Consider the following 12,478-nt stretch of genomic DNA (forward strand, 5'->3'; position numbering starts at 1 on the left):
GTAATAGGTTATAATTATGAAAAATATTGGATTACAATAAAATCTCTGCACAGAAAATTATAATTTTCAAATTCTTACACACTTAGCTTTTATTTCTGTGACTCCCCTAAAGGGTTAAAACACTTTCTGGATGTGCTTTTGCAGAGTGCGGGGGGTGCAGTTTCTGAAATGGGGTGCTTTGTGGGGCTTTCTAACATACAGGCCCCTTCAAATACACTTTAAACCTGAACAGGTCCCTAAAAATATCTGATTTTGAAATTTCAGGCTCTGTCCTTAAGGGGTTAAGTGCCTGTCGTTGTAAAAAAAACTTTTGACATATCATAGAGACATGTCAAAAGTTTTGATCGGTCTGGGTCCGAATGCTTAAACCTGTACTGATCAGGAGGAGAGCGGGGAGAAATTGAACTGCAGCGTGTCCACTCTGCTCTGAATGAAAAAAAGTCGGACTTATAATGGGCTCCTATGGAGACTGACTTTTTTTTTTTTTTAACTTACACGCTGCAGCTGCAGTCCTCTCCCTTCTTTATCTCCCAATCGGTCTCTACGACATGTCAAAAGTTTTTTTTTATAATGACAGGTATACTTTAAAATGTACTATATTACAGAAGTTGTGATTTTTTGGGATTCGGCTGCTGAAATTCCCCCCGAATGGTATAATGAAGGTGCATAAACGCTCAGCTGTGATCACTCACTAGTGCTTACTCACTTTGTTTCTGCTCAGCTTTTCTCAGAAAGCCAAGTGCATGGAGCGTGAATGCCATGACAGTCTCTATGTATTTCTTTGAAACTGTCATGGTGTCCATACGCTGTGTGCTTGGCTTTATGAGGAAATCCAAACAGAATCAAAGGGACAAAAAGCTTAGAACCTTAGCTCAGAAACTCTTTTACTTACCTGTTGTATTAGAAGAAGTGGAGTTGGATGTTTCTTGGACAGGTGGATCGGAGATTTCCACTTGTACAGATAGTCCTCCTGCAGCTCTCTTTCGGCGTCTGGAACCTTCCCTAATTATCTTTGTAATACGAATTTTGTTTGCTGGGACCTTCAAGAAAGCCGCAAGGTTCTTGACAAGATTTTCCCCATAAAACTGATCCTCGGTCATTGCCGGCATATTAAACGAGATAACAATCAGAGGAGATGTGCGGATTTCAATTGGAGTGGATCCTCTGACCAGGACGTACAGCATGTTATAGTCCTTGTCAAAGTAGTTTTCTCCCAAAACCAATGAGCTGAGCTGAGGCATGTATTGTCCTATCAGAGGAAGTGACAATAAAAATAATAATAATAATAATAATAATTCCGCAGCACTTTACTATTCTGGGGTACATACATAGACAAAAAATAGACATTACAGAGATATACATATAATTATCCATACGTGAGGAGTGAGGTCCCTGCTCGCATGCATGAGCTTACATACTATCGGGAGGGGGTTTGAGCCAAAATGGCAGAGGGGCAAAGTGCTTCATTGTTCTTATGGTCCGGCCATCTATATAAATAAGGCAGTGCAGGGAAGGGGGGGTGAACCTGTCACCAGCCAATACCTGCATGCACAGGTCTAAGTGCTTAAATGCTTGGTGTGTGTGTGTGTGTGTGTGTGTGTGTGTGTGTGTGGTGGAGGTGTGTGTGTGTCGGGGGGGGGGGGGGGGGGGGTTGAGGGTAGCAGTGAAAATTAGGGAACCTGGTAAGCCTGCTTGAACAGATGAGTTTTGAGGGCACGTTTGAAGCTTTGTGTATTGGAGGTGAGTCTGACAGTCTTGGGTAATGCATTCCATAGAACTGGTGCAGCTTGGGTGAAGTCCTGGAGACGGGAGTGAGAGGTGCGGATCAAGGTGGATGTTAGTTGTGAGTCATTAGAGGAGCGTAAGGCACAGGTAGGACGGTAGACAGAGATGAGGGAGGAGATGTATGGAGGTGCAGCACTGTGGAGAGCCTTGTGGGTGAGCAGGAGGACTTTATATTGTATCCTGTGTTTAACAGGGAGCCAGTGTAGTGACTGGCACAGGGGGGAGGCATCAGTATAGCGGCTGGACATGGGGATGAGCCTGGCCGCTGTATTGAGAATGGACTGGAGAGAGGAGAGTTTAGAGGAAGGAAGGCCGATTAGTAAGGAATTGCAGTAGTCTAGACGGGAATGAATCAGAGTGACAATGAGAGTTTTAGCAGATTCGACAGGAAGGAAGGGACGGATTTTAGAGATGTTTTTTAGATGCAGATTACAGGAACGTGAAAGAGATTTAATATGAGGAGTAAAGGAGAGATCCGAGTCAAACATAACCCCAAGGCAGCGGGCTTGCTGTGTAGGGGTTATGGTCGCACCACAGACAGAGATGGAGATGTCAGGTGGGGGGCGGTTAGCAGAGGGAGGGAAGACAAGCAGCTCAGTCTTAGCAAGGTTTAGTTTTAGGAATAGGGAGGAAATAGCGTTAGAGACGGCAGACAGACAGTTACTGGTGTTCTGTAGAAGAGCGGGGGTGATATCACGGGAGGAGGTATAAAGCTGGGTATCAACAGCATAGAGATGGTACTGAAAAACAAACTTGCTGATGATTTGTCCGATGGGTAAAGTGTAAAGTGAGAAAAGGAGAGGGCCCAGGACTGATCCCTGAGGAACCCTGACTGTAAGGGGGAGAGAAGATGAGGTGGAGCCAGAAAGTGATACGCTAAAGGAGCGGTCAGAGAGATAGGAGGAAAACCAGGAAAGAGCAGAGTCCTTGAGGCCAATAGAGCGGAGTGTGGAGAGGAGGAGCTGGTGGTCTACAGCGTCAAAAGCTGCAGATAGATCCAGAAGAATGAGCAGAGAATTGTCACCTTTAGATTTGGCGGTGAGGAGATCATTAGAGAATTTAGTAAGGGCAGTTTCTGTAGAGTGGTGAGGACGGAAACCGGACTGAAGGGGGTCAAGAAGAGAGTAGTCAGAGAGGTAGCGGGTTAGGCGGGAGTAGACCAGACGTTCCAAGAGTTTGGAGATAAAAGGGAGATTAGAGACAGGTCGAAAGTTGGCTGCACAGGAGGGGTCTAGAGAGGGTTTTTTCAGTAATGGAGTGATAATGGAGTGTTTGAAAGTCGAGGGGAAGATGCCAGAGGAGAGGGAGAGGTTGAAGATTTTAGTAAGGTAGGTAGTGACAACAGGAGAGAAAGACTGGACAAGGTGTGAGGGAATAGGGTCACTAGGGCAGGTGGTGGGACGAGATGAGGAGAGGAGTCTGGAGACTTCCTCCTCTGTCACTGGCTCAAATGCTGAGAGGGATGAGGAGGAACAGTAGGAGGGAATAGGATTAATATTACCTGGGGACTGGGAGATGATCTCCTGACGGATTGTGTCTATTTTGTCCTTGACAGTAGTTGGCTAGGTCTTCAGCGCAGAGGTTAGTTATGGGTGTCTGAAGTTTGGGTTTAAGGAGAGAGTTGAGGATATCAAAGCGGCGTTTTGGGTTATGGGAAAGAGAAGAGATCAGAGTGGTGAAGTAGGATTGCTTAGCAGAGTAGTAGCTTCTAAGCATAAACTTATAGTGTAGAAGGTTGGCTGTTGTCTTGGATTTCCTCCACAGAAGTGACAACAGTTATATTATCAGTATGTGTAATGAGAGAGTTTGTAGAGCTGAGCTGTATGTGACTGGCTATAACAGAGGTAATTTCTTGAGTGAGGAGAAGGAACATAGGTAGAATTAGCCAGGAATGTCTATTGTAATGTTGGATATACTGGTCAACAAATGACAACACTGACTAGTGCTTAGGACTTGTCACTTAGAGAAGACACCTAAGCCAGATTTCTGCTGCTTAGGAAATGGATATTTCCTCAGTCAGACATCTAGACTGAGACTGACTAAGCTTGTATGTGTTTTCACTGGGAAGAAGGAAACAATCTGCTGTAAAGTACTTCTGGCTGCAGTTCCGGTAAGAACAAGGGGTCTGGCATAATAAATTGGCCTGATATACAAGATGTGAAAAAAATAAACTGAACCATTTTAAATATATAAATGGCCCCTACAAGAAATATGGGGAAAAGATGTTCCGTGTAAAACCCCCTCAAAGGACAAGGGGGCACTGCCTCCGCCTCGAGAAAAAAAGGTTCAATCTCCGGAGGCGACAAGCCTTCTTTACCATGAGAACTGTGAATCTGTGGAACAGTCTACCACAGGATCTGGTCACAGCAAAAAACAGTAGAGGGCTTAAAAACAGAAGAGACAAGTTCTTAGACAAAAATAACATAAATGCATATGTATAGAACCTATCATTACCCCTTCCCTTTCCCTGTATCCATCCCCTCCTTGGTTGAACTTGATGAACATGTGTCTTTTTTCAACCGTATTAACTATGTAACTATGTAACCATACTTAGCTTGCTTAGTCCAGAGCTGGCACTCCCATTCACCCTTGTGCCTCTGTTTACTTACCCTGATGACACTTTCTCCCAGCTCTTCTGATGACTTTTTGAACACACTGTAACCACAGTAATTGGCTGCTATGTGTTCTGAATGTCATGACAAGCTTCCTTCTGTCCATTATATTCCAGTGGAGGGAGGAGGGGCCAGGGGGTAAGTGAGCAGAAAGAGGAGAAAAGCAGCCATTGCACTGTGCAGACTTTTTGGCCACAGAAAACACTGGACTCACATGTTACACTGCTCAGTGCTGGTCATGGAACTCCTGAACGTTTGCTACAGTGAGGTAGGATTGCAGGATGTTGTTTATAGTGTGTTTATAGTGATAGAATGGGCAGATATAGTACTGCTTCTCATATACATACAGGACACAGGCCTGTGTGTCCTGAGAAGTCACCAAAAATATAGTACTCTTTAGTTATACGTTAGTCACATTTTAACTTGTCTGGAATAAACATATATCTATCCTAAAATATTAAAAAAGGAAATACTAGAAGGGCAGACTAGACCTGGTGGTCTTTTTCTGAAAACAACTTTCTATGTTTATAGGTCTATGGAAGAGATATGTAGAGTTTTTCACATTTATCTACCCATCCATCTGTTTCATCATACCTATCATTAACTTACCCTGATACGTAGGTTCCTTCATGGAATAAGTTGACCCCTGCCATTGTATATTATTAGGGCTCACAAAGACATTATTAACATAGACATCTAATCGCTGAGGGTTTGAGTAGTAGATTCCCACGATGACAGACTACAATAAAAGAAATGTAATGAAGTCAGTATGGGACGCTGTGGAACGGAACGGTGCAAGCGCTGATGTGAAGCAACAGTATCAGCCATAAAAGGTACAACTTGAATTCATAATATGGACATGATCTATTAAACGTGTCATGTCACTGAGAATCACCTAACATACACCCTTTTAAAACGCTGTCTCTAGGAGACGCTTAGTATGTACCTTCACTTTAATTCAAGTGGTGTGTGCAACTACAGGGGAAATACTGTATTTGGCTGGCCATGATGTCTGCTTGTCTGTATTCCAACCCTTTAATGTTTTACATGGTTTTCTCCTGAAAATATATAACAATATGATGCTGTGTTAATCCCTCTTCTAGTTGGTTCTTACATTTGTGTTGTTTGTGTTAAGCAGTTTCAGTCGCAGTTTCTGGGGGCTCGTGCTGGTAAAGAAAACCTGATATGTCTTGTTAGTAGCCACTACAGCGTGAAACAGAGAGACCCTCTTGTGACAGCTATACCCAGAACACCAGCCATGGTCCTGGGGCCCTAGAAAAAAAATGATAGAAAAGTACAGTGAAACCATCAGAATGAATACAAGGAGTAACTCTGTATTGCCCCTCTGCCATTCTGTCTCGCACCCCCTCCCGATAGTGTGTAAGCTCATGCATGCGAGCAGGGACCTCATGTATGAATAATTATATGTATCTCACTGTAATGTCTATTTTTTGTCTATGTATGTACCCCAGAATTGTAAAGTGCTGCGGAATCTGTTGGCGCTATATAAATAAAAATTATTATTGTTATTATTATTATTATTATTTATATATATAAATAGTAAAGGAATATCCCAGCACTCACCAAGTTCGTTTATTTAAAGTGTCACATCATAAAGATATAAATAGGAGGACGCAACATCTCGGCTTGTGGCCTTCATCAGGCCACAAGCCGAAATGCCGTCTCCTCCTTTTTGTACCTGTACGATGTGACGCTTTAAATAAAAAAACAATAAGAACTTGGTGAGTGCCGGGATATTCCTTTACTATTTGCTGGGACTGCTTCCTGCCATGAGCATCACCTCATTGCAGAGTGCCGTCTTACTCCAGTACCACATGTATACATAGGCATATTAAATCCCACATACCATTGATAAGGTCCAGATAACCATCGGCCAGCACAGCTACAGGCGAGAGGCGTCTTGTCTCAGTGTCAGGATCCAGACTCTCAATAACCAGCATCTCATAGTTCAGGCCGCTGCACTTGTAGCTCTCCCAGGTCGGCATGTATACACATGTATTATCCCTGATAACCCCTGAGAGAAGTAAAGACACAATACTGAGGGGAAGTACAGAAAGAGGAGGTGACAATAGAGAATTGTATATTCTACATCCATGAATTAGCCAGATGCAGTTTGTCAGGACAATCTATGGAGCTCTTGCAGTAAAACAAAAATTGTTGTAAGACAATTATTGACGCATATTACTAACGAATCACCCAGTTTGTGAATGCTAGGTTCGGGAATAGTAGTTTAATTTTCATAAAATTCTGAAGATGAATCAAGCCCCCCAGCCTCCAATTCACACCCCCTTAGCCTAGCATTCACACCCCATTTTTGAGTAAGTTTCCCCCAAATACGACTATTCAGTGAAAGTTACAGATAGTCAAACAAAGAGTAAAACATTCTATATCCTGAGGAGGGGGGATGCCCAAATTTTAATTCTTTTTATTTACTTTTTTACTATTTGGGGGAAGATAAGACAAATCCATAATTTAAGTGTTTATGATTTTATATGATTTTTTTCCCCAACTTTTCTTTAATTTATAATTTTTGTCTACCTAGGAGACTTGTGCAAGTGATTACTTGATCGCCTGTACAATACACTGCAGTAACTGAAGTTACACAGTGTAACTTCCCGTGCTACACCATTTATACAACTCCTATTAAAGTCATTAGGAGATATGTAAATTGCGGCTTACAAGCCATCTCCAGCAGCAAAAAACAGCCCAGAGTGACCCGGAAGCCATGTTTTAGAAAGATAGAAATACACCTTAAGGGTATGTGCACACTGAGCAATTCTCACGGAATTCCGCCCGAATTCCGCCACAAAAAGTGTCTGTATAAATGCAACATTGCCTGTGCACACAGAGTAAATTTCCATCCGGAATTCCGCGCGGAATCCGTGATTCCACCCAAAGAATTGACATGCCACTTATTTAGGCGATTTCCACTAGAGGAATCCTATAGAAGTCAATGGGACTTGAAATTCCGCTTGAAATCCGCTTGCATTCCGCTCGATTTCTGCTTGAATTCCGCTTGAATTCCGCTCCTATTCTGCCAGAGCAGAATAGGCGAGGAATTTTAAGCAGAAATCTTTCAGCTACAATTCCTCGAGAATTGCTCAGTGTGCACATACCCTTAGGGTGCCTTCACACCTACCGGATCCGCAGTAGATTTGACTAAATTAATGAAAACAGCATTAAATCGGATCTGCTGCGGATCCGGTGTGTGTGAAAGAACCCTAAGGGTCTTCTTAGGGTAATTACCTTTGTATGGTGCCACCTGTGACACAGGGATTCGACTTCCATTCAGGGCAGTCAGCATGACTTTAGGAATCCTGTAGTCTCCAAGACCGTATCTTTTGTCTCCTTCCCACTGATATTCTGATTGTGGAACTACAGACCCAATGTAACCAAGGAAAGAACCATCCAGGTCTTTCAACAATGTCTTCCTTTTAGCATCGCATGTCATATCTACACAGTCAGATGGGTTGGCTTTGCTGTTGTGACAAGACAAAAACAAATCACATCTCTGCTGTATACATAGACTAATAAATTACACACATTTCAGTCTATATTGTTAGGTGTGCTGAGAGTACCTAGAATTTATTTCCTATCTGGTTGACAATTTGCATAGGTATATATTCCATAGAGGCAGACCATGTGGTTGCTATAGCTACTGTAAAGACTGACAGGGTCCTTGATTGAATAACCTTTGGCAGTCGTCTTTACTGGGTCCTATCACTTGCTTCCAGTACTGAGATACTCCCACAACTTAAATTAGGAGAATTTGCAGTCGTGAATAATTTATACAAACTTGGAAACCCACCAGAGCAACTTTCAAATAACTGACAATAGATCACCACATGAAAACAGACTGGACAAGACGGATAGTGAAGAACAATATAATCAGCACCCACAGCCCTTAAATGAATCCATAAATAGGCTGAAGCAGCAGGAAAAAACCAGACATAGCAAAAACCTGGCACAGACCCAACTGGTTCAAAACTAAAACACTAGTAGAAGAAAGAAAAGGTCATGCCAGGTGCAAAAAAAAAAAAAAAAATTGTCCAGGAAATGTTGTTAGGCTGCATTCCCATGTTCCGTGTTCCTCCTGAAACACCGACATGGAATGCCTGTAACGGACTTTCCCCCGCCCGGGCAGCATCTGTAATTAGATGCTGAGAGCGAGGGAACTATACTGATATGCGTTGCGCTTTAGTGACAGTGCCGCGCGGCTGATTCATTATAGCGCGGCACATATTTGTCCAGTTCCCCTGCTCCTAGCATCTAATTACAGATGCTGCCTAGGCGGGGGAGAGTGCGTTATAGGCATTCCACGCCCGCGTTCCGTGAGGAACACGAAACGCACGAATGCAGCCTTAGTCTCCCTAAGAAGACACATCATACAGTACCTGTACTGATAAACTATTTGGTCAGTCTGAGAATTGGTAGAGAAAAGGGATGCACGATGCACCAAAATATCGATACTACTATCGATTCTCGGGGCAAAAATACGGTTCGGTACCAGGATTTCCTGGTATTCAATACTTTATGTTAAGCTTCCTAGTAACGCAGCTTAACATAGAGTATAGTGCAGAGAACATGGCAGGTGGCTAGCTGAGTGCCTGCCATGTTCTCCGTGTCTGTCTCCAGTGTCGGACTGAGGTATCTGAGGCCCACCAGAGAAAATGATGCTGGGGGCCAAGAACCAGTGAAAAACAACATGTCACACAGTGTTTGTGCAGGTTCTAAAGCTGGGGGCCCACCGGAGGATCCTCTGGTTCTCTAGTGGGCCAGGCCGACACTGTCTGTCTCTCTCGCAGACATCGGGTCACTTGGGATATCATGCGTTGCTGCAGGCAATTTTTAAAGTCACCGCTCCTGTCTCTCACCCGGGACACCGCTGCTGGCCTGCTCGGGGACACCTGTGCGTCACTGCGGGGCTTGGCAAATGTAGTTCTGGTGGCGTGTCCTATGGGCTGAGAGCAGCAAGCAGCGGGCAAAAGCTTCTTTCTCCACAGGTACCCAGCATGAATAAGAGCTGGTCCCTGGCGAATGACTGCTCACCAAGGGCCGGGGAATGCACGGGGTCAAAGTTTTGTGTCTGTGTCCATGGAGGATGCGCAGTGTTCATGGGGAGTGGATTGTGCAGGGGGGGGGCTCTGTGGAATTATGCGGGGTCCAGGATCTGTGTCCATGAGCTGCCCAGGCCCTCAATATAAGGGGGATGCTTTACTATATGAGGTGCAGGCACCAAAATGTATGTAATATATATATATATATATATATATATATATTTTTTTTTTTTTTTTATTATTATTATGATTATTATTTTTTGAGCCTGTACCCCATATAGTACAGCATCCCCCTTATATTGAGGACCTGGGCAGCACATCACACATTAGAGATGGCACAGGCAGTCACCCCTGAGCAGACAGGCTTAGATACATTAAAGATGCTGAGAATCTCAGCAGACTGTATCACGCCGGGCAGGGCAGCTAAGCAGCCCAAAACATTCTAAAGTCAAGATTTACTGATTTTTGGTCACATCACATCAAAGCGTAACACACATACAAAAATGGTAACAATCAAAGCCACAGAGCATGGCGCAAAAAATATGACCCTCACACCACAGCCCTACAGTCTGAAATATAAGAAAGTTATGGGGGTCTGAAGCAAAGCAATTGTTAGCACATTTATTTTAAAAAAAGTAACTTTGTCTGATGTATCACAAAGTGAACAGTGTAAAAGCTGGGGGGGGGGGGGCACTATAGCTGCAGTATGGGGGGGGATTATATTGATATTATTATGTTTTTTAAATAGGTTATTAAGTATCGAAATGGTATTGAGTATCGAAATAAAATAGTTGGTATTGGTAAAAATTCTTGTATCGTGACATCACTAGTAGAGAACTGGCTTATAGAGCATAGGAAGGCAGTAATGGAGGGGAAACAGACACCAACACCTACTGTCCAATGGGTTAAAACTTGGCACTATGATAGCAGGCTCATTTTGATCTTTGCTATGGGGCTCCTCTCTTCTATGTATGTTGCCAACTATTTTTGAAGCCTAATATAAAGAAGCAAACATTGAATTTTCTCCAGTATTTTAGGCTGCCTTTGATACACAGGCTTGTTTAGGTACTTCTCAATGAGACATCAAGAAAAATATACAATGTATGTTATCTGTGCGCAGAGGAGAAGAAAAGAAGAACTATGCTTTGTGCTTCACACATCAATCATTTCAGTATGGCTACTTACGTTACATCTGGTCGATGGATAAAGACTTTCTGATCCTCTGAACTGTCCAACATGGTTATTCTGGAGACTTCCACTGGGTGCTGCAAATCTTCATTCTCAGGGTTGGTCATGAACATTACATTGGATTGTCCAGAACACACGGATTTGTAGCCCACAAATGTTGTATCTTAAAATGAAACAATAAATCCAAAAATAAAATACAAATGTATCATAAAAAGAAGCTGACTATAAAGTATTAGGATTATTTACCTTCCACGGTCATGAGGCCGCTGATCGCAGTATAGGTCACTAATCCTGCATTTGGGTTTCCAGGAGCCAAATTATGGTCAGAGGCAAAGGTGGGCCAACATATACCACTTCTACCACCTGTATAGGAATAGGGGATGTAAAGGGTAAACCTAGTTGACTAGAAGCATGCCGTAAAATAATTGTGATATTGAGGGAGCTCATAGAGAATTTAACCTATTTACAATAAGAGAATAGTATGGAAATCAGATATATAATCCTGAATTCAGGTTAGATTGGGGAATCCATGACCTGAAGGACTTAAGCAGCGATCTGCTGCCGTCGCTCCGTTGAATAGGAGCATCGGCAGCAGACGCTGCTGTATCCTATGGGCTGCCCGGACGATCAGCGATCACCCGGGCAGCCCCCCCGGGCCGCCCCCCCCCCCCCCCCCCCCCCCGCAGCTCCCGCCGCCCCTCCCGCACTTACCCGCTCGCTGCAGCCACGCTGAATAGCGGCTGCAACGAGCGGGGAACGAGGAGCAAACGAGCGCTGAGAGCTCTCGTTTGCTCCTCTTAACGACCCGTGGAATAGGGGCTCAACAATGAGGCCTAGTCATCAGTGGTAGACAAGCTAACGCCAGGATTTAACAGGCTATCAACCATATGGGGTGGGGGGGGGGCATGCAACAGTTTAAAGAGTTTATGGAAACACATCCAGCAAAAGGGAACCCTGTGAACAAAGCTCTTCAATAAAAGGGATCAGAAGAAGGGTGGATGTCGAGAGTTATTTTGGGGGACACACAGGCATAGTCAAGCAAATAGCAACTAAACGAATAATTGGTCCTCCAACTAATGCATCTCATTACAAATGTCTTTATACTTTGCACAGATTGGCTATAAAAATACATGGACTGTTTAAGTATGCTATCGCTATCTAAGGGTATATGCACACTAAGTTATTCTCGCCTGCATGCTCCCGCTTGACTCTCTGCCCGTCCCATAGACTCCTTGTCTCAAAGAGTTATCATTTATACCGCTTGCTTGGTATCAATTTTTATCCTGTTGCTGCTAGCAATGTGCAATATGCAATTTGCATCCAACTGTTGGTGCCACTAAAATTGCATTGTTTTGTGTCAAAGAAGCATTTACACAGCACTGTTACACTTCAGCCTGTTGGCAGTGTTTGGCATCTCTTAATGTCAACAAAATAATATGGTTCTGTGTCAAGCAAACATTTATAGAGTGCTGTTATAATCCAGCCTGTGCCCAACTAGCAATTTAATATGCAAAAGAACACTGCAGAGACACCATCACATGTCTCGACGTCAGTGAACTAGCCAGACCTTCCCTCCGGGAAGGAACAACCAAGTCAAAGTGTTCTCCAATCAAGGAAACCACCTCAGCAAGGTATCCATCCACAGACAGCTGTTTCGGGGTTTTTGCCCCTCATCAGTGTGGAGTAGGTTTCTGGCTAGTGGGAGCAATGACTAGTAAGTGCATGCAAAAGGACGCTGGTTGACCTCAGGGAGATCAACCAAAACACCGCAGAGACACCATCACGTGTCTCAACGTCAGTGTATTCTAGAACATT

At 43.6% G+C, this 12,478-nt stretch overlaps 1 protein-coding gene across 1 annotated transcript in view; it reads right to left on the reverse strand.

Annotated features, from left to right (window-relative positions):
* LOC138784113 (fibrocystin-L-like) overlaps positions 1–12,478 on the reverse strand; it is a 177,477-nt gene that overhangs the window by 19,558 nt on the left and 145,441 nt on the right. Inside the window, exons 66-72 of the mRNA XM_069959629.1 lie at positions 10,910–11,026; positions 10,661–10,826; positions 7,665–7,897; positions 6,265–6,432; positions 5,512–5,669; positions 5,007–5,136; positions 893–1,249 (exon numbers count right to left, since the gene is read on the reverse strand). Of these exons, the coding sequence (XP_069815730.1) occupies positions 893–1,249; positions 5,007–5,136; positions 5,512–5,669; positions 6,265–6,432; positions 7,665–7,897; positions 10,661–10,826; positions 10,910–11,026 (1,329 nt within the window). The remainder of the gene's footprint in view (positions 1–892; positions 1,250–5,006; positions 5,137–5,511; positions 5,670–6,264; positions 6,433–7,664; positions 7,898–10,660; positions 10,827–10,909; positions 11,027–12,478) is intronic.

Source organism: Dendropsophus ebraccatus, chromosome 2 (genome assembly GCF_027789765.1).
Source record: "Dendropsophus ebraccatus isolate aDenEbr1 chromosome 2, aDenEbr1.pat, whole genome shotgun sequence".
NCBI lineage: Eukaryota > Metazoa > Chordata > Amphibia > Anura > Hylidae > Dendropsophus > Dendropsophus ebraccatus.